Source organism: Dromaius novaehollandiae, chromosome Z (genome assembly GCF_036370855.1).
Source record: "Dromaius novaehollandiae isolate bDroNov1 chromosome Z, bDroNov1.hap1, whole genome shotgun sequence".
In the NCBI taxonomy this organism is placed as follows: domain Eukaryota; kingdom Metazoa; phylum Chordata; class Aves; order Casuariiformes; family Dromaiidae; genus Dromaius; species Dromaius novaehollandiae.
This window is the reverse complement of record NC_088132.1, coordinates 67012298-67039159: the sequence shown is the minus strand read 5'-3', so window position 1 is coordinate 67039159 and position 26862 is coordinate 67012298. Positions and strand designations below refer to the sequence as shown.

General features: G+C 40.9%; 1 protein-coding gene and 1 long non-coding RNA gene across 4 annotated transcripts in view; one reads left to right on the top strand and one right to left on the bottom strand.

Annotated features, from left to right (window-relative positions):
* Window positions 1-5182: 5182 nt before the first annotated feature.
* LOC135325135 (uncharacterized) lies at window positions 5183-9247 on the bottom strand. Of its 2 annotated transcripts, none has more exons than XR_010386324.1 (3): window positions 9128-9247; window positions 6435-6552; window positions 5183-5572 (listed from the first exon to the last, which is right to left on the bottom strand). It is a non-coding gene; the product is annotated as an uncharacterized LOC135325135 (long non-coding RNA). The 2 variants fall into 2 exon arrangements; XR_010386325.1 differs by lacking the exon at window positions 9128-9247 and adding an exon at window positions 8276-8387.
* LOC135325134 (protein mono-ADP-ribosyltransferase PARP8) overlaps window positions 8515-26862 on the top strand; it is a 117489-nt gene continuing 99141 nt past the window's right edge. Inside the window, exons 1-3 of one of the 2 annotated variants that reach the window (XM_064502763.1) lie at window positions 8515-8657; window positions 9738-9811; window positions 10575-10629. In XM_064502763.1, the coding sequence (XP_064358833.1) occupies window positions 8647-8657; window positions 9738-9811; window positions 10575-10629 (140 nt within the window). In that variant the 5' untranslated portion in view covers window positions 8515-8646. Of the gene's footprint in view, window positions 8658-9092; window positions 9812-10574; window positions 10630-26862 lie in introns of those variants that run through there. The other variant, XM_064502762.1, reaches the window with a different exon arrangement.

Genomic DNA, 26862 nt, shown 5'->3' with positions numbered 1-26862 from the left:
TTTTCCTAAAATGAGTGTCCCAAAATGAAATATTTTGTTTAGGGCTGAAAAGAACAATTTTGTGTTAAATGGACTAGAACTCCTCCAGCTCGTTTCAGTGACAAAAAGAGATAACAAAAATAAGTTTAGTTTGATACAAACTGAGTATGAATTCTCTTTTTCTTTGATTCAGCAGCAAAAGTCTTGGTCAAAAGGCCTCTAGAGTGCTGGCAACCTTTGCCCTTTCATTTTTAGGGACGTATGAATTGTGCCATCATTATTTAAATACCTTTATGTGAACAGCGATCAAGTAATGTATTGCTTGAAAACTGTTCACTCTGAATCATATCTTTAACTAGTTATAATACATTGTCCATGAGGTGTGACTCAATTAGGCTGCATGGTATTGTGTCTATTTCCTGATTGTGTGAACAGAAGAAAAGGCTTTTCTGGCTGAAGCAGGAATACTAATATTGGTACAAGAATTATCGTGGTTGCATATTGACATCATGCAATAACATAGCCTTGCTGAATATTTTTGAAAACAAGCAAGCAATAAGGGGTGGCATAATAGCCAAATCGAAAGGGATTTGTGAATGTGTCCATGAATATTTTTTCCTACTATTTACCCAGCTCTTGTCTTGTAACTGAGTTTACTGAAATGCATAAATCAGTACTGAGTATTTTAGGAGTCTATCCAGCTGCATTTCTCTTTTAGCATTCTCTTGTCAGCATGAAATATTGTGCCAAGAGCTATATCTGTGCAGTTTAGAGAATTTAGATAATTATGTGGGAAGATGGAAAATTAATTTAATAAAAAACCTAGGGTTTATAGTATAGAACTGTCTGTAGCTGCATTAAAAATATCACCAAGACACAACAACTAAGATAAATCTTCTTATGTAACATTTTATCACTGTTCTGCACACCAAAACCTTAACTATGATATACAGCATCTCTATAAAACTCGAATAGTTTAAGTACAATGATGGACATACTAATAATTGATTTAGGGGAACTGCAGATGTATAAAGAAAAGTTTGTGGAAACTTTATCATCTGATGATTTTACTTCAAGGTTTTTAACCTTGAAATATTTCCAAAGATTTACATGATGGCCTCATGGTTTTTGCCATTTTGGAAGAAAAAAAAGAAAAGCATCAAATACAAAACACTATTTAAAAATATACATAAGAATTGATATGTAAATCTAGAAATCAGTAATAATGACCTTGTTTTAATTGTGGTTGCTTTTCTGTCCCATTCCCATACAGCAATGATAGCTGTATCACTGAGTAAGTGTGTTTACACAAGTATGTATTTTATGTTGTGAATGTTAGAAGAAATTTGTTTTATACTACACAAGCTACAGTATGAATATACTGTAAACCTTGTAAAACAACCTTATCAGTCACAAAACAGCTCACCTACATTTCATAATAAATTGAAGTTGTGTTTATGAATGTTAGGTGGGACAGTAATAAACACAAAGTTCAACCAAAACAGATGGGGCTCCAACAGGATTTGTAAAATGGGTTACTTCGCTGCTGGCAGCCCAGATCTCATTTTCAGACAAAAATACAAGCAGAATTGAGGAAGAGGAAAGAGAAAAAGGTCACATAGATGTTCTGAAAAACACACAGAATCGAGAAACTTTTGATAGTTTTTTTTTCCCTCATTAATTTTGTGTTTTTGAAGTAAATATGGCACGCCTTTTGGCTAAGGCAGGGAAATTGCTCAGCGGGGTATCTTTTTCCCTACTTTTTGGATCTGACCTTGGTCTTGTGGCATGTTCTGTGTATCACAGAAGGAACAGAGAAGGTACATAGCACTGTGAAAGCTCAAACCCTCATTCTTTGTAGGCCTTGCTTAATGGAGATACACCAACCTCCCTTCTCACAATGACATTTATGCATTTCTTTTCAATGACTGTGAATTTTTTTGGTATCCTTGTCGAGAATATGTTGTGTTTAAAGAAGCTTGCTTACAATATTTACTTAAATAATACAATTAGAAACAATAGGTGGAGCTTCACTAGCCTTGCAGAAAATGGCATTTTTTGTTTATGCTGCACACAGATATGTGGGTTTTAAAATCTGAGTGAGTATGGATGTGGCAAAACTAAGACCTGTGTTTAAAAACTAATTAATTGCTTCATTTTAATTCATAACTTGGCTTACTTGCATCAATGGGACTACTCTTACTGAAAGCTTAGATGTGATTTGCAGAAGCAAGGTCTAACTGAATTGACAATTTCCGCAATGAAGACTTGATCTTCAATATTAAATGTTAATATTCTTAGACATTATCTTTTTAATAAGAAGCTAGAATGCTGACACGATGTCCTTAAAAAAACGGAGATACTTTTAACTATTTCCTCTCTTCCCAGTAAAAGCATTCCTACTCCTTTTCTCCCAGTTATTTCTTGATTTTCTTTTCATTAACTCCTCTCCCATTTTCCCCTGACACCTCCTTCCTGCCAAAAGTGTAGGTTAATCTCTGAGCAGTCATTTTCTTGAAAATATTGCACAGTTTCTTTTGTACTTGCTATATATCTCCTTGAGGGGTTTCAGGTTTTCTTTCATTGGCACTTCTTTCATTTCACTTTCTTCTTATGTCGTAGACAGCTAGCAATCACAGTACTGGATGTTTGAAGCTGTTGATCTACTGAAAAGTCTTGTGAAGTTAGCAGATGGTTTTAAAAGAAAAGACACCTACTTGAAATTTGATAAGCATGATTTTGTGCTCAAGATAAACTGTACGAAGTGCCTCAGATAACTAAAAGGGAGTGGACGTGTTTCTCCAAATATGTTGGTTCTTTTGATTTATGACTCCACAGTCTTTTTGCCTAAGAATTTTGTATTTATTCCAGTCTCTTTTAGGTAGAACAAAACAATTTTTTTTACTAGTTTAGACTATGGTGTTACTTAGTTTTTCATAGTGAATTCTGCATTGTGGATACTGTTGGCTCACGAAGTACCTTAGGGTTAAGATAATGGGGAAACTGGGGAACAGGCTGACTTGTAGTAATTGTGAACGTAGCTTGAAAACAAATTATCTGGCTAGCTACCAAATGATATGATCAATGGGATGAACACTGTACACATAGGTTTGGCTGGGTTTCCTGGCAGCTAAAGAAATAAGCAAAACCCCACACAATGTACTCCCTTGTATGAGTTTCATGTTAAACACAATGCCTGCGATATTGTTTAGAACAAAACCAAAGAAAACAAAACAATACCTGCTTTGGATCCTGCCAGGTTGCACAACTGTTTTACTAGAAGAGAAACAGCCATAAAGGATGGCCTATAAACAGCTAAAAAACTAAACCCCTTTTCTTAACCATAGGGGCACTGGACAGCGGACTGTGGGAAAATGACTGAAGGCAGCACCCAGGAGGAGGCTGAAAGTTACGCTGTTGTATGGAAGCTTGGGATGATTTTGGTAGGAGTTAAATGAGACAGATGCATACAGTCACTAATTATCATAAATGTCACTTTCTTTTATGTTTAGTTCCTTAAGATTAAAGAGTGCTTTGGTTTAAGAAGACTGAACGAACATTGCATTAACCCCTGGTCCTAATCTTCTGAAGTGAACACATGCAGACACCCAAATCTAATTACATCTGTGGGGTTAAACACAGTTGGTAGCGCAGCAATAGCTGAGCAAACGCTAAATGAGTTTCCTTGGGTACAGGAAGTAGCGTAGTTGCAGCAGCATGAAACTCTGCATGTGCTAATTTTCCCTCTTTCTCAGCCTCTCATTTAGAGTTAGCTCAGAGATCAAAACACTACCCCACAGCTTGCAGTATAAATGAATCTTGTTGGAACTAGTCTTCAGTTTCTAAGGGCTAATCTTGCAAGGTGCTGAGTGCTTCCACCCCTATCAGTTTCAGCTGAACTGAGAGTACTTGGCAGTTACAAATTCTTAGTTAAGATCAGGCACAGGTTGGCTGCAATTGAGGTTGTTTTAGCAGGCAAGCATCAGTACCTGATAACAGATGGTGACATGGTGAATCATATTTACTGTTGCAGAAAATGGACTAAATTGAATATTTTTAGTAAGGTAAGTGTTTTACAGTTTGAGTACTTTCTGGCATGACTACTTGCAATTAAGAAATTGCAATCTGTATATAGGCAACAGACGAGTTTTGTTCTAAGGCTTTTTTTAACCTCGTGTTTGCTCAGCAATTGAGAAATTTGCTAGGTGGTAGGTTGCAGCTGTGGCAAATGATACGTGTTGTCGTGCTTATGCTTGAGCCATTCACTAAATATTATAGGTTGGGACTAAATATAAATTGACAGCGCTCACATGCTTTCCACAGGCTGTAAGTATGAATATTGTAGTCATCTACATTCTCTATTCAGTGAATGAAGAAAGTAAAGCTCTTGAGAAATGGATTTAGAATAGCCATAACACCAGACAGGGAGCATAGAAAATGGCCAGCTGAAGCTGATCTGGCCTTCTGCCTCTCACCTGGTTTAGGTGCTTATCTACACCCCTTGAGATAGGCCTCTCCATGGAATTTCAGTTCTGCTTTAGAAACCATTTCCTAGGCTCAGGCAGGCTGATGTACCTTCAGGACTGCATAGCTCAATCAGTGTTCGAGCTTCAGGCATTCTTGTAGTGAGAGACGTTTGTGGAGACAGTAAGCGTCAACTTAGTGTCAGCCTATGAGGATAAACTCGCAACTCCCATCTCCCAGAGAAATACTCTGTCTACCAGGCTGCAGACTAATCTGGATGGAGGCCCCGTTATTTACCTCACTGAGCACGGCCGCTGGGCAGGCAGAAGTGTCCAAGACTTGTGGAGATAATGACTGTGCTGGCAAGAAGCAACTCACTCAAGAAGCTGGCAGGGAACAGGCATAGGGTTCCCCTTTGGGATTTGCTTAGGTGACTGACACCAAAAAGCCAATAGATAAAAGGTTTTAAAATACTTCTGTTTGCCTGTGTTATAAAACTCCAGTTTCTGTAGAGAAAGATCCCTTTGGCCCTCTTCCTTGTGCTGCCTATGAAGTGGCAAGAGTGAGATGGAGGAGGGGAACTGAATGGATAGTAATGAGTCTTGTTAGAAAAAATAAGATGTTAACTTAATGGTGTAAGAGTTAATGAGGAAAGACAAAAGGAATAGGAGAAATGAGAGTAATGGGAAGAGGCTGAAAGATGAGATGACATTAATGAAGGAGGAAAAACAAGAACAGGTTAAAACAGTCATTACAAAGTTTAATGTTAAGAGTTGCAATAAATTGTGGTGTCATTTTGGACTCTGATTGCATGATTTATTGGACATTGCTGAGAGCATTTATCATGCCCGCAGCCATAAGGATAGTCTTGCTGCCATCTGGAAGGACGAGTACTCGGTCTTTGCTGGAAAGTTAGAGGCTACTGTCACAACAATCCCACACATCTGTGTGTAACACCTGTACATCCTTTTGTTTTGTTTGAGGTGACTCTTGCTGCTGATACAATATTTTTTAAAAAGGAGAAAAATATAGTCACTTTTGAAATTTCAACAATGAATTAAAAAGTCAGCTTTGGTCCTCTGGTATATCAGTTCAATGTTTATGTCTTTTTCTTTCCTCCACAGCTATTCTGAAAAAGCAAATGAAATATGTAATGTTAAAATATGTTACCTAAAACTTTGTCCCCACTAGGATAGAAGAAAAGGCTTAAAATCAATTTTAAAAACTTATGGTGGACAGGACAGATGACAGTTTAAGGCACCGTTTCATGTTGTGATCTAGTCATTGCCTCGCTATTCTTCACACAAAAATATTTAAAGCTTTTATGTATCATACCAGTATTTTAAGTTATGTTATTAATACCATTTAAACTGGCATTCTTTTTAAAAAATTGGAGGCTTTTTATCAATGCACCAATGCCAACCGACTCCCAAAATCATTTCAGATGCGTTATTCACACTACACTCTTAAATCATGATAGGTACACCATATTAGTGGTCTTTGAAACCATGTCATCACAGACTTCCAGTGATGATCTGGCGAAGCCAGTCTATTGAAAACTGTTTAAGGATTTGAGTGGCTTTGTATTCTCTTATGGATTACTTGGCTATGGATTGTGGCTGCCTAAAAGCAGCAGTGACCCTCCACTCGGATGGACAACCGAGAGCAATGGCATAGAAGACAGATGACCTGAAATCCATCTAAAACAAATATTCTTAAAGGATTTTAACTTTAAACTCAGGTATTATCTTAATGCAGGGTATAAGATTATCACTGTTAATAACAGAGCTCTAGTGAAAATTATACTAAAGTTTAAAGCTAAACTTTTTTTATGCTTTGGGACATATTTTTACAATGCACTTGTTTCACTTCTCTTTTGTGGGGAAAAAAGTAAGTATTATTCCTACATATTTCACAACTTAATGCCTATGTTTTCAGACTTTAATGACACAGTCATTTAGAAACAACCATATCATTTCGAGGCAGCTTACTGGAAAGGGTTGTGTTGTGTTTTATTACACGAAGAGTGGAATGATACTGCTCCTTTAAGCATTCCGCCTCCCAGAGCTCAGTGCCTGCAGAAATTAACTGGTGACTGGCAAACAGTGGCTGAAATCACAGAAAGAGCAAATTTTTAGTTTGTTTGGTACCCAAGTTTCAGCTGGGGCATGTAAAAGTCAGAACAGATACTTTTATAGTACTTACTATTTACCAAAACAGTAAAAAAAAAGTAATATAAAAATTACTTGCACTTTTTTGCTTAATTGTGGTAATCAGTTCAGTACAAGCAAACTGGCTTGAGCTGAATTTGAGACAACAGTGAAAATGACGTGAATGGATTTTCAAGAGCAGAAAGACCATTGGAAAGACATACACTGAATTCCCTTGAACCAAGACCCTTACTTCCAAAACCGATTGTCCTATTGTTCTTGAAATTGTTTGGAAAACTCTTCAGAAAATTTCTTAAAGATGTTGGTACATCATTTGGGGGATTACAGCACACATAAAGACATTGCAATAAAATTGAGGATACTTGAATGTCAGCAGCTTTACGTATTTCAGGATTAAGTCTAACCCTAAAGACTCACCTTGATTTTACAACGTGTTCCATTTTCAGTATTTGTAGCAATAGAATAACTTCAGTATATTATTATATATTGAGCTTTTCCTCAATGAAATCAATCACTCCTGCTCCAACAGTACTAGAGTGATCAGATAAGAAGAGGGCCAAATTGCCTAAGAATCTAGAAATCAAAGGGGCACTTACAATAAATAATAATATATATTTAACCAAACAATTTTTTCCAGACTTTTTATTCTATTCAGTTCATGTTGTGAAACTACATACCAACCATATTAGTTTTCCTGATGCTAGTAGTGTTTCTTTGTGGGTGACTTTTTAATTCACTGGTATCAAATCTGTGAAAATAGTCTGAGGTGTAAAAAGGCAGTCAAGACTTGTGCTAATTGATATGGCACTGAGAATAACCCTGTGGTCAGAATAAGCTGTGAGCACAACTGTCAGCATAAATATCTTGTAAAAATATAGGCCTGTGATCCCATGTCCTGATCCATGTGGGAGGGAGAATCTTTCTCTACAAGGCTGGGGATCAAAAACTCACCAGAATAAATCAAGTTCTGATTATAGCTTCTAATTTTGATTAGGGGCAAGGCAGCAAACATGGCTGCCTCTGTGCCAGGCTCCCATCGCAGCCCGCGTGGGCATACCTGGCGGGCGGGCAACAGGGATAAAAGCTGAAACGATGTAATAGTGGCAGAAAACTCCAGCGAAGCCTCACTCTTTGAGCAAACTGGTGTAACCTGCCAGGATTATAAAGTCCTACTGAATTGGGCTCCATCAGTGAGTACAATGACATGCGCTGTGTTCTGCCTTGGACTGCAGCAGAGGAGAATTTACTGAATAGCACTGGAAAGTTGTCTGGAAATCTCTCTTCAGAGGTAAATTCTTTTCTTAAAAGCGGAGAATTATGTCACACGATGGATTTTTGTTCTCTTTAAATCCTATCTGCTTTTTTTATAATTTCCCTTATGTTCCCTCCTTCAGACAAGAAATCTTGTCGTTAGGAATATATACGGAGTCTCTTTATCATCACGTTTCAAAATATTTCCCCTGGAGAACAAATAACAACATAATGATCATGTTTGTCCCGGGGCTTGAAATCAGCTATACATGATTAATACAGACTTGCTTAATGAAAAAGCACTGAAATGATTGGGCTCCATAATGAATAATCCATGGGAGTTGTTTAGACCTGGACGAATGCTTAAAAACTGAATTTTATGAATATTCTCTTTAATTTTTTTAACGAACCTGTTTCCACTGTGCTCACACCCATTTATTTTTTTCTTAACTATTCACTTAGCACTTTGGGTTATGGACAATACTTGGCTTTGTAGAGTTAATCATCGCATTTCAATTACATGACAGTTACTTCTTGTATCGCGTTAGCGCCCGAAGCCTCCAGCCTGGACTAGTGCTCCCTGCTAGGCACCGTGCTAGCGGCGCGTCCCTTCCCTGGAGCCCTTCGCTTTTAGCGGCAGGTTTGCCACAGACTGACGGGAGACGAGCGCGATTAAAAGCCGCGGTGGTCGGCGATGGATTACAAACGCGTTCTTTCGCTCTTTACTGCTCTCCGGTGCGCAGCTCCCCGCGGGTAGCAGCGGAGCGGAGGTCGGCAGGGGATGGCAAGGCGGTAAGGGCGGTTCGCCAGCTCCCCCGGCCCCGGCGAGGCCCCGGGGGCGCCGGGCAGCGGCTCGGCCCCGCGCGCAGGCTGCGCCCGGCCGCGGCCGCAAGCGCGGGCAGGGGGCGGCGGCTGCCGGCGGAGGGGCGGGCGAGGGGCCGCGGCTGCCGGCCGAGGCGCCCGGGGCCGCTGCCCGCCGCGCCGGGCCGGGCCGCGCGGTGCCGCCGCCCGCGGCTGCGAGGCGCCTCTGCGGGCGCCGCCGCTGCGGCCCGGCGCTGCCGCCTCCTCCCCGGCGGCGCCGCGGCCGGTGCCGACCTCGGAGCCGCCCCGGGCCGGGCTCACTTGCCATCCGCATTTCGCCGCTGCTCGGGAGGAGGCGGCGGCCGTGGCCATCGCGCCCGCCGGGCTGCCCGCGCGGTCCCCTGCGGCCGCCCCCGCCCGCCCCCGCGCCGCCTCCGCCGGGGGAGCCCGCGGGGCCGTACGTGCCGTCCGGGAGCGAGGGGAGGGTCTGCGGCTCGGCGTCGCTGCAGCAGCGCCGGCCCCGCCGCGCCGCGCCGCCCCGCGCCGCCAGGGACCGGGTGCGGGCGCCGCCGCCGCCGCCGCCGCCGCCGCCGGGCTCTCGCCGCTGCTGCTGCGCGGCGGCCGCCGCTGGTGGCGGGCGGGGGCAGGGATGTGAGCTGTCGGGCTGGCTTTGCCCCCTCCCCCTTTTTTTTCCCTCAGGAAAAAAAAAAAAAAAGAGAGAAACCAACCAACCCCCAAAACCCTGGGGGCTGGGGGTGGGGGGTTCCCGTGTCGCCGCCGCCACCCTCCGCTGGATCTATTGTCAGGGAAGGAGGAAACTGCCATCCGCCGGCAGCGGCGGCACATCTGGGCGGGCACATCTGGGCATGCAACATCGGCTCCCGCCGCCTTCCTCCGCCGTCCTCCGCCCGGCCGAGCGGATCACTTCGGGGCTGGGGGAGGCTGCCGCTCGCCGGCCCCGGGGTCCATCTTTTGGACTATTAAAACTGGCAGAGCGGGGGGTGGGGTGGGGTGGAAATAAAGACTGCTCTTTTTTTCCCCTGGGATTTATTTCATGGGGATGTGTTCAAGACAAGAGAGGATTCAGAAGGATATTGACGTTGTGATCCAAAAGTGCAAGGCGGAGAAGGACTGCCTGTTTGCAGGTGAGTTTATGTGCCGGGCGCCAGATCCGCGCCGCGCCGCCCCCGGCTCCCCGCCCGCGGCGGCCCCTTCCCCCGCCGCGCCGGGCCGGGGGCACCGCCGGGCCCTCGGGGGGGCCGTGGCGGGGGGGGACGGCGGCCGCCGCTGAAGCCTGCGTGTGCGTGGCATCAGCCCCCTTCTCTCCTCTTCCTTCCTCCTCTCCTTCCGAGGGCATGTGAGGGCAGAGGGGACGAGACGCCGGCTGGGAAAGGGGGGGCAGCCCAAGTCAGGGAGCGCGGCGGCGGCCACAGGCCAGACCGTGCCTCTCGGGTGTGCATGCGTGTGTGCATGCGTGTGTGCATGTGCGTGCATGTGCGTGCGTGTGTGTGCGTGTGCGCGCCTGCGGAGGGCCGCTGCCCGGCGGGCGCGGGCGCTGCGCCCCGCGGAGGACGTGCTGCGCCCGAGCGGGCGGCCCCGGCCCGCGCACAACGGCGGCGCTTCGGCCCCTGCCCTGCCGGGGACGGCCCTGTGCAGCGGCTCATCTGCCGTAGCAGCAGCCCGGCTCGTTGCTGCCTGTTGCCTTCACTGACAATGGAAATCCCTGCCGTTGCCATGGCGCCGGAGCACTTGTTGCGAGGGGCTGGGGGGGAGAGCTGCTGCATTTCCTCTGATTCACGCTAGCCCCCCCTCACCGGCGGCGGGAGCCTGGTCCGGGAGACCTCAGCTCCCGCAGCTAGAGCGAGGAGCGGGTGCGGAGTTACAGTAACGCAGCCCTTTGTGTTTCAGATTTCAGGTACTCAGACTCCACCTTTACCTTCACCTACATTGGAGGCTCCAAAAGGTACTTTCTTGCCATAATGACTCCCTTCATTTCCTGCTTCTGTGAGGCACATTGATTGATACACCACAGCGTCAAGCTTTTTTCCCCTTCCTCTTGAAAGGCGGATCAATAAATCATCTGCATTCAGCCAGATGTAAACTGAGGAGAAGGTGTTGAGCGAGGTGATCAGAAAGGTGATCCTGGTTGTCACAGGCTCGTTCCTCTGCGTTCTCCTCTGTGGCACTTTGCTGTTTCTGTTTTTTAATTTATGTGTGTACGTAGACATTGTGCCATATGTGAACTTAGCAGAAACACAACAAAGGCAACACAACAAATATGAAATAAGAAGTTAATTCATCTTAAAAAACTGAGAAAGTTATGGTTTTAATAACAAATAGGCCAAATATCACATCAGCATCTCATTCACTGGCATTTGAGAGCCATATTTAGTTCCATGGCAAATGCAAGGCTGTCTGCAGTTGACCAAATTAAACTACTCAGATAATAAGTAAAATGTCAGTCTAGCTTACAACATAAAAGTGTATGTTGTTTTAATTGAATGTTAATTTAGGTATTATTTCTAACTAGATCCCAGTTTTTGTTTAGAAATTGGGTTGAGCATTTGTACATTTTTAATTACATGTCATCGTTTGTTTTGTTTGTCTGTTTTCAAAAGAAAACATATTTAACAGCTCATATTAGTGGAACACACATCTTTTTTGTTTCTCTGCCTTCTAGTTGGCTTTCACTTGATATGCTTATCAGGCTTGGAGAGACATCCTGGTTTTATTTTTTACTTTTTTTTTTCAAACAGTTCATCTGATACGTGTGGCGGTTGTGTTTGTTTCCCAGGGCACGTCAGTTTGAAGTACTGTACTCTGGACTCTGAGCTTCGCAGGTGACCCTTGCGAGGCAGGCAGCGCTCCTCTAGCCGTCCGTTCGGCTCCGTGCCTGCTTCAGGGGCTGCCCGCAGGATCAGCCTTCTGCAGGGGCCGCAGGCTCCTAGGCTGCCCAGAAAAACGCTCTCCCACTTTCCTAGCCTATCGCGTCCTGTTGAAGGAAAGACGAACTCCTGTCATTTTCAGTGGAGCAGAACAGGTCACCCAGTAGCTCAGAATCAAACGTATTTACAGGTTGCTTAAAGTATACTCTTTAATTTAGGGTTTTAGCATATGTTTTAGTTTGGTCTTGTCTTAAATGACAGTTTTGGAAAACTTGATGCAGTTGAAATTAGCTTACAGAAATACTATTTCTTATAATTTAGTTAAAACAAATTGAATTTGAAAGTTACTTTGCACTGTTTTGTAATCCAAACATTGCAGCCAGAAAGCAGGAAGTGAAACCTGTCTATTGTTTCCATTTTCCAAGCTGAATAAAGTAAATAGCCTGAGGGCATAACTGATGCAAAACAAACTAGTTTGCAACATCGAAGCAAAATATTGTCACTTCTACAAGGAGAGGCAGAAGATGGCCTTGCATCCTACAGCCTAGAATTTTTACTAAAGTCATCGTTAGCTTAGGAAGCTGTTGGCTTGAAAGTAGTCACAGGATCTTGCAAATTCAAACTGAATTGAGATACAAAAGTTATGCTTAGAGAAGTTGATGGAAGTGGGTTATTATAGTGCATACTCAAATTTCACCTTCCATTTGACGTTTTAGGGATGTTCAGAAAGAATACTTTGAAATAAGGGTTTCATGTGCTCTGCTTGTTTGTTTTTTCGATTTAGAGAGATGTTCTACAATATTCTTAGTATGCAGTGGTGTACTGAGTGGCTAGTTTATGGTAGTAAGCTCTCTTCATACATAAAAGGAAAAACCTTAAGCCTTAACCATTAAGGGCCAAGCTTCTGTTTCTCATGTCAAGGGTGAGTTAAAGCTTTCTTCTTAGAGAAAGATGCTGGTTGAACATTGGTATATTGTAGTAAGTGTAACCTTTGGACAGGACTCCAGCGCAGGCTCTACAACGTTTGGCCATGGTGACTTGTCTGTGATATCCATTTAGGAGGGCTATCCAAAGATCTTGTACTTGGCCATGATTTTTTTCCTGTGGACATTGCTGTGGCAATTGACTTTTCGCATGGTGATCCTGGCTTTGACTATTGCACTCAGGAATTGTCCCTATTTGGCAAAACCTTTATTAACTTATGGTACGCAATGAAGGTCCTGGACTGAGTATCAGCTTGTATGCCTTGTTCTGTTACTTCACATATTCAGTCTGATGACTTTATATTTTTCAACCACGAACACAGGTTTTCAAGTAATGGGCAAAGGGCATGTGCTCAGTCTTCAGAGTGAGAAACAGGTTTAAATCTGTAAGAGTGGGAATGGTGTGTAAGGAAGATTACGGGATGTGCTCAGTACTTTAGCACTCCTTAGTGAGGCTTGGAACTAGGTTTTGTCTTTGCTTCCTTTAGATGTTCCTTTATGACACTCACATGTTACTGTGTAGTACAGCTTTGTTGTGTCTGCTCTGGCTAGGTACACAACCAGAAACACCGCAAAGAAGACAGTCATGTTTTATGTTTGAGAAGGAAAATTCTTTGCTTTACCCTTGCATAAAGCAACCTGAACACAGCTGGGGGGTTTCCTGTGCATACTGTAGTTGCCGGTGGTGCATGTTAAGTCCATTTCTCAGGGGTTTTAATTTAAAAACTCGGAGCCAGATTCTCAGTAAATCAGTGTAAACCCATGGAAGTCAGTGTACCAGTACAATTTTGGTTATAATGATGACCTAAGATTTTTTGTTTGTTTTTTTAACCGTTAAGTTTATTTGTGTGAGATTTTTCTTCTGGGGGCCAACTTCTCTGACTTTATCAGATTTTCCCTGTTGCTTGGATTGACTGCACTGCCCCTTTGTACATTAGCACTATTCAGATGTTGAGGTGGTGCATAACCACATTTCAGGTCAAGCCAAGCAGATAGGCCTGATCCGGAGCACATTTATCATAGCTTCTGAGGAGTTAATTTGTATTCCCAAAGTAAAGTCCTGAACCAAACCTTGAGGGCATGACTTAGCTTTTGTTCAAGTACAGAGCTTCCAGTGAAACCAACTGAGAACTATTATCTTTTTTGTTCATTATGTAGACCTGCTCCAACATTTGACCCTTAGGTGGTATCAAGCTATTATATTGCATTAAATAATAAATGTGTAAATGATCGTTGGGTAGGCATAAATATGCTTAAAGCAGATCCTGCATTTGCAGGATTTTTCTTGAGAAGTTAGAAGGGAAGAATCTCTGTACAAAGGGAAGAATCTCTGTAAGTACAAACGTATTTGTATTGCATGAATTATCATAAATAATCCTTTACCTATGCAGTTCAATTAATCATTTTGGCCCCAGTTCAGACAGTACTTTATTTTTTCTAAACCAAATTGTGTTCACACTTCTAAATTATTTCAGTTGTTTGACAGTGTGGAGAAGCTTCCTGGTTTGGGAAGGTTGTATTTAAGAATTTGTTAGTGAAGCACATCTTTGTGCATAATATGGGCACTAAATATGAGGCAGATTGTCTATCAGTTTAATCATTTAAATTTCGTTGTCAGAAAGTGATAGGTAAGGTGAGAGGTATTTCTCATAAAGTAAGGTGTTCATTCAGATGCTGTGACTGTGCAAGATTTACTCTACTTTAACTACTTCTGGCAGAATATCAGAAATGGCCGAATTCTTTATGCTTTTTACTGCAGGAACTAAAGAGGATATTAAAGTGTGAACATGTTGAGGTTTTTTTTCAAGACTCTCTCGTCTCCTTTGTCCTATTATCTGTGCCTGTATGAAACACTGCTTCTCCAGAAACCCCACAGACTGAACAGAATTGCTGATCTGTCATCTTTCTAATAAAAATGCATGATGCCCTGAAGTTGTTTTCACTTTATATATCATTTGACATGATTTACATAAAAGTAGTGCCCTGAAAAAAAAAGTGGTTGCCCTGAGAAAAAGATGTTTCATTTTTAGTGTTTTTCTCCCCTATTCTTTTCTGAAGCTAAACAAGGACATCATATCAGTTCTGATATATCTCTTTATTCAAATATGTACTTAACTCCCATTGGCAGTGAGGGACAGTGACAATAAAGGCTGTGCATGTGAACGTATCTTATACTGCAGCATATTTTAAAGAAACTAGATAAGACCTGTAAGAACTAAACACACAGATTAATTTTGTCGGCAAAATTTATGTCTCCCATTTGCACAGTGGAGTCTGATGTTCTGCATTCCCTGCATGAGCAGAATGATGATAATAATGGCAATTCTGTAAATGTGTGGGAAGCTGAATTTTGGTCTGAAATGATTTAAGAAAATGAGTAAAGATTTTCCTTCCTCTTTATTTTTGCTTAAAATAATAGCAAAGTGTTAACTTCCATTGTTTTGATTTTGAACGTTTGGCTTTTGTTTTCTATTCAAGGGGTTATCCATAGTGCTTATTACTGTGGTACTGGAGATTCTCCTATAAATGGATGGATTAATTCCCACCTCGGTGTAGCAGGGAAATACTTCACAGTTGGGGAGCTGTGGCCCTGAAAGGGTAGCTAAAATTGCTTGTGGCTACCTACTGCTAGAGACAGAAACCACGTATTAGAAGTGCAGGTGCATCATGTCCATCGTGTGTTTGAGCTGCTTGATAATAAATGGATTCAAATAACTTCCCCCCCAGAGGCTCTTTGAATTTTGAGGCCCATCCCCTACTGGTAATAACGTGAGTTTAATGAAACTCTGCCTATGTGAGCATTCCATTTAACGAATGATTTTGAAATTCTGGTCTCATTCTGATAATACTGAAAGTCTTAAATACAGAAAACCAGTGAAGAAAATGGTTTCAGGCTAATTGATGTGTGTTTTTGTCTTAAAAATTACATTCAGTTTAAATGTACTGTAGCAAAAAAGGAAAGAATTGAAAGACATTTTTAAACCAAAACATAAAAATGTTTCCATCTTAATATATCCAAATGGAAACATTTTTCTGAACAATTTGATTCTTCCTTTCTTTTTCAAAGTGATCCAGTTTAAGACCAGCCTTTTTTGGATAGGTTAGTTTTAACCTAGTTCATTTGTCCATTTCACTGCATGGCCAAATAAATGTTTTTACTGGCTTTACAAAGGGAGCTATGCGAAGGTTGGGAAGAAAAATTGGGGCTGCTCTTCTTTGAAGCAGTGGTGACTAATATGAGATGAAAGTGTCCATGAAAGTATGGCTTAAGAAGATGAGAAACTGATTTTTCTGGAACCCCTTCCTCTGAATGATTTTAGTGTAGCTGGAATCTGTTTTATACAGGTCTGTAAATAGAGTGCTTAGGAGGGGCTGAAATTCTTGTGCTGGTGCAAGTATAGGTTGTCCTCTACTGCTGACGGTTGCTCACTATGGTCAACTTAGTGTTTTGGATATTAAGTATGTAGTTAGGTTCCAAAAATACCTCTGCTACAGTAAGATAGGGATGAAACCTAGAGGCACAATCTCGTACTTAACTCTCTGTTTAATGCTATTCCAAAATACCTGGAAAATTGTATGTCCTCTTTCAATTTTAACTTTCCTATCAAATACGACTTAGCATTTTTGGTAGGACTACACCTGTTTCTGGAGGATAAATCTGCAGTATGGGAGATCAGCCTAGGTTTAGCTATGGTCTGCACAGGCCCTGATCTGATATGCATTGTTATTTTTGTTACTTCATTAAAGAATCTGTAGATGAAGTAATGTTGAACACAGCCTTGGATACTTATAAAGAACAGTTTTGTGTCAGATATTAATTACACTTCAGTTTTAAAATCTCTCTTTAAAGCAAGCATTTCCTGCCCTATGAATTCCTGATGACATACCTATTCCAATTTAAGAGTACCTTCTAATATTGACTGTACTTAGTACCTGAAACCTACCAGTACATTCTGATGGATAATAATTCCTTTGACAGATACTATGAGAAATGCAGTAGGTGTAACTTAACAAAATATTCATCCTAAGAAGACTCCTAATAAAACACTATAGTAGAAAAGCAATTAAACGCAACATTAAGGGTTTGTGAAAGCAAAATAACTCTGTTCTACTCACGGTCTCATTGAGCTTGCCTTTTTAGATGGTCTTGTTTCTGACAGATCCTTCTTGCCTTGCTGTTAGAGAATCAGTGGTGTCTGAAATTAACTGAATCCCCATCAGTGAGGAGATTTAGGGAGATTATCGTCTTGCAGAGATCGCTTGCTAGTCTGGTGAAGTGAAGGGCTATCTCCTTTCAGCTAGTTACTATACTGATACTAAGAACAATATATTCAAATTGTGAACGTCTACTTTTCTGTCGGTGCAATGTGTTTTTAGGCTTATGTGCCTAGTTTTCAGAAGTGCTGAACTCCCACACCACATACCGGTCTCAGTATTACTGTGCGCTGCTTAGCGCAGTTGAAAAACAACAGGTTCTTTATGCAGGTTTTTTTGTTGTATGAATGTATGCACTGTTGTTTGGATGTTTCACCAGCACTGAGTTCGGAGAAGTGCTTGAATGTCTTTACAGATAACGTTTACAGTAACTTCTTCTTTCTCTGCTTTCATCACATATTTTAACATATTAAGTACCTAAAAATAGACCTGTAGGCTGTCATTGTTAAAGTGTTAATGTGATAAATAAATTTAAAAGCTGAGTTCACTGTGACAAAATTCATTTAGATCACTTTTGTCTGTATGGGGAATAATGCCATTTCTGATTTTTCCTGTTGGAATCTAATAATATCCCATATTTTTCAGTGCTCATAAATGAAGAACTGAAGATACCTGTTGGCATTTTTTTCCATGAGTTACTTACTGTGCAGCATATGAATTCTCATCTGAGTCAGAGTCTAATCACTCAGAATCAAAATACCTACTTCAATAAGCTTCAGCAGCTAGAGGGAAAGTAAATTTTAAACTGCTGGGAGAGCTCAGTTTAGTTACAATTAAAACTAAGAAAGAGATGAAATTTGAGTAAATCTAGAAAAGAGTCCAATATATAATTCTGTCTTGGCATTAAATAAATCACAGTCAAGCGTATAGCTCTTAAGAATTAATGTTCTCCTTGCTACAGGAGGTTGAAGATTTTTACAGCATGTTGCAGTGAATTGGCCTCAGCTCAGGAAAAGGAGCTCATTTTATCAGGGTAAAATTGACTCATAAAGATAAGCTTCTACTATCCAGTGCAGCAGTAGGTAAAAACCTCATTGAAAGAAGAGGGAAGATATAAAAATACCATGCCTTCCCTTCGCAGCATTCGGTATGCTCACGCAGCCTAAATGCCAGATTGCATCCAGCCTATTTGTATGGGAGGAAAAGTAGGAAAGAGCCTTGCATAAGGACTGGGAACAATTGTAGCTTTTGTGAGTCAGGCATCTCCTGGAAAGACCCATTAACTCCAGGGAGCTTTACATCAGACGCTGTGTTTCCCTACCACAAGGGCTAAACAACTTTATAAATGCTTTGGGCATTATGCAATCCAGTGGGAGTAAGTCATGGTCTTGTGCGTGCTCAGATTAGGCAAGAGGGAGTAAAAAATATTGGTTGAATGTTGGAGGATGAGTGTGTTTCCATAATTCAGTTGAAGGCAGAATACTGGTGTGAATCCTTTAGGAGGTTCAGGCTTATCCTGGCTGTTGTAGAAGATTGTGGCTTATCCCGGTGGTTTTTACTGAGCTGAGTCTCTTTGACAAAGTTTGTCCAAGAGAGACTTGTCTTGTGCTCAGTGGGAGCTTGTCTTGAGTGAAGAATTGAGGGCAGAAAGGAAGCTCAAAGAAACTAGCAAGCCCTCTGGACTTCTCCTTCTAGACTTGAGGCACTGATCAGAGCTAAAAGGAACACCAGCATGTCTCCTGTCTGATGTCTAATGAAACAAACTTTGCGAAAAGAGAGTGCAAAAAATGGCAATATACCTTTGCAAAAAAAAAAAAAAAAAAGTATATAATTAAAGAATAAGTTCCTTTCAGCTCCTGTATAGCATTCCACATTTCATCTTGTAGGTTACCGAATGCTGTCTTGGAATCTTGGCTTCATAAATGTTACTTTAAATGACTATTTTATCTTATGGTTATAGATAAGAATTTTTCATATTTTACGAGCAAAGCTAGAAGCCAGGATAATTTTTCACTATTCAGCTGGCTTGTTTCTACCTAATAAGGTTAGTACCTTACTGACAGACAATACCTATATGACAGACAGCATTTGTTCTCAAGTAGAAAAAATAGCCTAAAGGGTAGACATGGTATTCCAGGTCATTAACTTTTCTGCAAATGATAGGATATTTTATTTTATTTTTTCATAGTTCTGCTCATTCTCCTTCATTCTTCTCACCTTTTTAATGTTGAAAAATTCATCTTTTATGGGGAGTTCTCACCCAGTCATAATCATACATACAGTAAGATAGGAGAATAATTAGTATGCATTTCTGGCAGTTTAGGAGCCAGAGTTGATAAAGGTGTTAAAAACAGGAAGCCTTTTATTGTCATAAAAGTACTTACTGAGGGTCAATTACAGCTGTGTAAATCCAGACTAATTCCACTAATGTGATGGGGCTCACTCGGGTCTACAGCAGCATTACTGAATTTTTTATTTGGCCGTGACTGTACTCATAGTGAATGGAAATGCAGATGATTTTTCACACTGGGGGAGTTGGGAAGACCAGAGTTCTATTTTAATACTGCCACCTTTGAAGATGTATCCCCATTTTGAGTACTTTTGTCGATGGCAGGAGACCTGCAATTTATCTAAGGAAAAAAGCTCTCTTTCATGCATTCTTATCAAGTCGCTGTCATTGCAGAGGGCAGAGATAGAAGGCCAATTGTCAAAACCGTGCTCTTCTTTCTGTGTCTTTTTCAGCCTTAGCATCTGAAAACCAGGTTGTCACAGAGTCCTTTTTTAAGAACATAATTTGCTAGGCCACATGAAAAACTTTTTACCTGTCACTCACTCGGAATCAGTATTAAATCTTAAACTAAGTCCCCAAATGGTTTCAGAGCTTTTTGTAGATACAACCATCAGTTGAAGTAGAATGATAATTTCTTAAAAAAGACTACCCTGTGAATGTGCCTAAAAGGGTCATATTAGCTTTGCCCATATTAAAAACACGTGAAATCTGATCATATCAATATATATTTGTACAAGACAGTGGAAATAACATAAAAGAAGTGTGTTTTACAGTATTTCAGACCAAAAAATACAACCTCCAAGTTGTAAGTTAAAAACTTCTGAAACATATACATTTAATTACCAAATTAATGCAGTACTTGTGGACACTATCAACAGCCTTCCCTTATGGATGGGGAATTAAATAAATTAAGGTTGTCTAATGGTTTAACAAGTTTTTATGAATTTTACATCTAGGTATATTACATTTTGTACATCACCATAGCTGTAATGAGGTCACTACTGAAAATTGAGCTTATTAATTCTTTTCTTTTAAGAAGGTAGAGTAAGAAAATTATTTTGCTATAAAGACTTTTAACCGTCACAGAAGAAGGCTTATTAGGCTTGGAATAAAGTTTCAGTAGTAGGATTTGGGGGGGTTATATGTCAAAAAAGGACTTATGTTTTATCAGTGGATGGTGAGAAGAGTGAATTTGGATATATTTAGGTGGCAACAGGAGGAACATAACCTCTGAAAGAATCTCCTTGGGCATATGCTGTTTCTGTTAACTCAGGCCAAGAGGAGTTTTAAATTAGCTAGTATTGGTCTCCAGAGTACAAAATGAAGAGTTGCAGTAATCAGCCTACCAAAGATACAAGTTCTCCTGCCGTCAGCAGACCTATTTGCACATGCTTCATATTGCTACAGGTATCTGTATTACACAAAAGCAGCATAACATTTGACATGTTGTCCTGCTTTCTCAATGTTCCCTGTGCCAAATTTAGCTATTGATGGGAATTTTTACATCAAACTTCAGTCTTGGTTAACTAGTGCTACCTTTATTACTGAAGTAAAATTGCATGGGATTAGCTGCCACTGGTTGAGTTCTTCTTATTAAAGTATTTTGCTAGGTAATATCGATCTGAAAAGACCTTATAAATTCCATTTTTTGGCTATTACATTTTTTCTTGTTTCCTGTTACTCCTATTCAAAGTGACAAATTGTATCAAATTCCTATATTTATTGGGTTTAGCTATGTATAATGTATAATGAATTAGAAGAAATACATTTTCCCTCTGAACCACACTTCAGGGAATAGACAGGAGGAAGGAGACTCTAGGCTCTTTCTGTACTTGAATTTATGTTTTACTGCTATGTGTTTATTTGATTTAGATTGTCCCTCTTGATGTTAATGATTGGTTACTATATTGTTTCTGTGTTTAAACATCAATAAATAGATGTTAAAAAATACTACTTTGTAGAAGTGCTACCATTTATTTAGGCATGAAGAAACACATCTTGATCCTGTAGTTCAGCTAAAAACTGACCTTTGTCAAGGACAACAAACACACCGAGATACGGAGTGTAAATACTTTTTACATCTAGCACTGCCTGGCTTCAAGGCAGGCGTGGATGCACGGAAGGCCCTGGCCTCCTGGTGTGCTAATAAGGAGTAGGCATCGCTGTCTATGAGGGGAGCGGGAGTTGCAGTTACATGAGTCAGGATAAAAATTACAAAGGCTATTGATTATTCTTCCGGAGGACATAAGCTCATCGTCATCTAGGGTCAAGAAAAGCTCCTACCCAAGCTACCAACTCCTTTCTCCCCTCCCTTATTAATCTGGCGTCATGAGCCAGGAGCACAGTGGGTCAAGTCTTTGAAGTGTCGCATAAGGCCTCTGTGAAAGGTGGCGTGTCTTGTCTGGCGTTGCAATTTCTAAAGCATGCTCCCAGGTGTGTTTTAGAGTGTGTAACAGTCACACTGTAGAAGTGTTTGCCATCAGTTCTGAGCAAATCATCATAAATTGCTGATATTAATAAGCATTTCGCTATTACTCTAGTTGCTTACAGCACATTTCCATCTGTAGTTTATCCCAGGTTATTTCTCTGTTGTACATTATGTGAGGCAACATTATCTATATTTTCAGGTGGTTTAAATTGACAAATTATCACTGAATTCAGTAAAATTATGCCAACTTACAGCACTGAGGATCTGATGTATAATTATATTCACCTTGTTAAAGAAGTTTAAATAGAGCAAAGCTAAATATAAATGCAATACATATCTTCATTGACATCTAATAGAATAGTTTAATGTGTAAGTGTGAACACATAGCAAAGTGAAATTACACGTTATCTGTGTTTGCATTTTAGATGGCAGGTAAGGAAGAGTTTCGTGGAAGCCGACAAAGTGGGATAAAAATTGTGTTCTTTGGGAATGGCTTGTATTGAAAGGGGGAAAAATGGGGCAGAGATGCCGGACGTGATGGAGACTTGAGAAGTTTCCCACATAACTAGCAGGTGTTCTTAGCTGTGTGGTCTGAGACTCTCAGGTTTGAATGTGGTGCAACCCCACCAGCAAAGGCACGAGCCCAGAGGCCACGGTGGTCTCTTTTTTTTCACTTTTGGTGCTCGGGTGAGCTTGACAGAGCACTTTCCTGTCTGTGTGCAGCGTGGATGTTCCCACAGCATCACTGGCACAGGGAAGGTCCGAGCCCTGGAAGACATTGCCTCTGCAGCCCCCCTTGGGAGATGATGAGCTGTTCTACCAGCAGATGTTAGAGATGGTTTCACAGCAATCCTGGTCATGCTCTTTCCATTTCCAGCCATGCCACTGGTCAGCGTGGGCTCCTTAGAGCTTTTCTTTGCATCCCTTCTCAACTTGTCATTTTCCATTTTCTTTTTTCTGGCCTTTTGTTTTCCAGAGGTGCTTCGCATGGTGATTTATTATGGCAAAAACTAGCATCTGTTATGTTCATATCGTTAAAGCAGAGAAGCATGAAATAGTCGGTATTCAGTAACTACTGAGCTAGTTAAAAATACAGAGTGTAGATCAGGTATTTCTCAGTTCTCTTCATTCATATATATATATATATTTATATCCTGAAATGCTTATTTCAGTTCTTGGGAAGTTTCGCCAGAATAATAAAGGGTGCTCAGACTTTTAATCAGAGAGATCACATGTTCATTGATGTTCGTTATTCTGTTTCTAGTGTCTTAATATGTGGGTGGATAGGAAAAAAAATCACTGTTGAAATAATTGCAGCTGCAGTCTGAGCTGTTTGCTGAGTTAGGTTTAAAAATCTGTTTTAACTGGGATTTTTTTTTAAATTTCTATTGTACCTAAGTCAGACTCAACAGAGATGTTTAGAAGTAAATAGTATTTTGGATCTTTTACTGTTGATGCTGCACAGTATAGCAACACATCTTAGCTTTGAACCAATTAAAGGTTTAAATTCTTATGAATCGTAGAAAATGTCTTAAGTAGAACTGTGAAGCAAATAAAATAGATACTGCTTCACACAGTTTACCATTCCTCTGTTTACAGGATAGTTACTCTTTCAAAAATACTCCCTCTGGACCTTCAGAAACACCCCTCCAGTGACTATTTTTTAACTCTGTACTGTTCAATATAGAAAACCTTCTGATACTTCCACCAATAACAACACGTTTTATTAGGTGCATGGTGCTACTGATTGTCGTTCTGAACTTCCAGGGTGTTTGGTACTTGTTTTGGGGGTCATTACAACATCCTTTTAATGTGTTTGTCCGGTAATATAATTAGTATTTCCTCAACTTTTTGCCCTCTGTGATGTCGTTTGAGGTTTTCCTGCATTGTTTTTCTCTTTCTTCTGTAATGATTTATGTGGCAGATGAAAGTATTTTCCCTCTTCCTGTTGTAAACCAGCTGGTGGAGTTTCACTCGCGTGAGCCAGACTCCTCAAGTACAGCGATGCTTTTCGTTACAGGCGAGCCTTCAAAACCAGATTTGCCAGCTGCGCAGGTCACCAGCCCTGTGGGCTTAGGGTGGGTGCAGCATGCCTCGAGCGGGCAGGACCCACACGGGCCGAGCGAGCCTGGCGGGTCAGTGCCGTGGGGCACAGCCGGGCGAACGGGCCACCGGCACCACGCAGGCCGTGCCCTGTGCAGCAGGGAGGTGAAGGGAGAGCGAAAGCCTCGTGCGCGTAACCTCCCCGAAGGCTGCTCTTTCACAGCTGCGTAGATATAGCACTGGAGGCTGCCCGAAATGACCGTCTTTGATCAGGGAGGTTTCAGGCCATGGCACAGAGCTGCTCCCGGCGGGCCGGGGAGCCCAGACTTGAGTAGCTCAGCGCCCCGGTAACTCGCGCTCTCCCGCAGCCGGCGCAGCTCCCATCGGCAGGCCGGAGGCTGGCACCCTGCCACGGCAGTGCGCGCATCCGAACCACCGGTTTCCGCTGATGTCAGGACAAGTCATGACTGCTGACGGATAGCATGGTGCCCCTGTGGTACCCTTCTGTGGTACTCAATCAGGTAAACTGAGTAATTAAGTACTTCAGTGAGATACCAAAAGCCTGTCCGGCAAATGGGGAATTCCCTGAGTTCAGTGGCTGTGAAATTTGGAAAAAACAAGCTGAAGATGGATCACAGTGCTTTCTTGTTGGCCCTTTTTGCTTTCCAGAGGGCTCTGAGTTCTTGAGGTTGAGCATAAAGGATTTTGTCCTAGTGAGGAGCTAAGCAGAGAATATTTCTTTCCCGCTGCAGATTTTATATAGAACCAAATGTGCACAAACGAGCAGCATATGCAGCCGCTCCAGACCATCTCGAATGCGTGCATGCACGTTGATTTTAGACAAGTGGTGTCAGCTCTCTTTCTACCATTCTGTCCTTTGTTCTTGCGCAGAGTTTTTATAGCTCTGAATACATTTGTAACGCTTCATAATTAGAACTTTTTTTTTCTCTGATTACAATCTGTGTGCATTTTTAAAATGTACGTGCAAATCAGTTATGCCCCTTAATTTCCCGGTAGGTTGCCACAGTGGCCAGGAGCGTGGCAGCAGTTCTGCACCATTGCTCTTGGGAGTGCTAATGTGTGACCGTATGTGTTAGGTTCTTGTAACAGGAAAAGGTTCGCTGTTTCCTTTTTGTTATTGTTGCTGTTGCATGAAGGGCTATAGAAGAGAAATCGGAAGGGAGTGGTAAAAAGAAAAAAAGACATTGGTCCAGATGCAGCTCTGAGTTACATCGGTGCAAAGAGGTAGCAATTTCATTCACCTCAGTTTGGTCCTATATGGAAATGCATCTTTATTAAATTGTGTGCTAAACAATAGAGACAAAATAAGCTGATATTTATTGCAGTACTTTCATCTACAATTAATATACTTCAATCTAAAAGAAAATACCTGTTTACTTATGTATTTTCTCTATGAGTTGTTTCCCATTTATTTTTAGTGATAGTGAATGACTTTTGCAGGAAACTGAAGCCAGGTATGCTACATATTATGGTAGCATTATTTCTTCAGAGATATATTGCCATGTTTTGTTCCATTTAATTTTGATGGCTGAGGATGATCGATGCCACATCTTATTCTAATATTACTAAATAAAATTAATAAATTATAAACTGTATGTGATTGACATCTATTAAGGATCAAGTACATAAAATAGTCAAGCTGATCTGTCCCTAGTATTTTGAAGTTCCTTGTTACATTGCTCTACACCGTTCTAGAATTACAGTAACATTGATTGCGATATTAACTGTTACCAAGTGAGAATCTGTTACAGCTCTCAAACTTCAGGGTGATTTCAATGTCTAATAATTTCAATATGCTTGTGATTAACTAGATAATGTTATTTAGAGAAAAATTTTTGAATTGTCAGGTGAATGATGATTGGCCCAGGGTGATGCTGGGACTTTCCTACTTGGATTATTTCTGCTTTGAAGTCAATTGATCAGAACTGCAGGGTTTTGTATTGTTGTCCTTGATAAGTTCCAGCAGATTATCACATAAACATTCCCATTTTGCAGCTGATTGATTGGTATTTTGACTGAACACAAATATAGAAGAGGTTTCTGCATTTAGCCTTTTCTTCTCAACCTCAAGACTATGTAAATTGAGAAGACATGAGCCAAACTAGTGAGAAAGTACAGTATAATTCCTATATATGGTCATATTTTGCCTTTATCATTACACTGATTTCAGTTAGAGATTATTGGAGTAACTGAGGCAAATATTTAACCTGTTTGGCCAAATTTCATTTTGAAATAGTCCCATTTATAGTTTGAATTACTTTGATTTGTTTTGGTGTCTTATTCCATATAGCTGCAGTCATCTGCATAAAACTGAAGTAACAATATTGGTTTTACTTATACTTGAAGAACTTAACTCTGTCTATTTCTCTGGCCATCTATCTATCTATCTAAAAACCCTGTTTATGTTTATATGTGATATATATTTATTTACAGAGGCTTCAGATACTTAGTATTTCCTTTGTGAGTATTATTTTCATTAACACTGACCATCTCACATGCTGAATAGCATTGTGAGAGAAGAATAAATGATCAGTGGAGTATCCATTAGTTAAACCTCTGAGGGATTCTACTTTATCCAAGATTTGTTTCAGGATTTTCCAACATGTAATATGCAATATTTATGTTCCTGATATAAACATATGTTTATGTTTATGATGGGAAGTTGGGTTATTGAACTTTCAGCTTTCCGTATTTCATAACCAGATATTTCACAGTTACAGCAGTAAAATGGCAGATGATACAGCAGAGATGACTTGAGAAACTACATGGTGGAAACATTCATTTTTAAGAATAAAATCTAAGACTTTTATTTTCTGTGGAAAGTAAAGATGGATGAATATACTGAGCAAGTACTAGTATACTAGTAAGAATGCAGGATAGTGTTTGTGTCAGAAAAAACTTATACTTGTGCCTTTTGTACCATTCTCAAAATTTCTGTGAAATGAAATTTATTTATTTGCTATTTTACCTGTCTCACTGCACATACTGGCCCTATAGCTAGTTCACTGTACATACTAGCTGCCTAATGCAATCCTGATTTAGGTATCTAGGCTGCCAGTAAGACTAGTAGGCTGCCAAGCCCACTATAAAACCTATCAAGCAGGCTTTATAAAGTCAGCAAATAAAGAGGGTATGTCCAAAGGTGGTCAGTAGAAAAAGCTGTCAGGCTTATGTCAGGAGAAACACCTCTTAGGGAATTTATGTGCCTGTCTCCTAGCCAGAGTCTTGAAGCTTTAGGTATCTATGCAGCCCTTCTGTCCCAAAACACAGCTAAATGTCTTGTGGCAGTGGTTCCCTTTCCTGCAGTAGTTTTTGTGGGGCTGATCTGGGGGACCTGCTTTGAGAATGCATTCCTGCTGAAGTTCTCGGTGTAAAGGAACATCTAACTTGC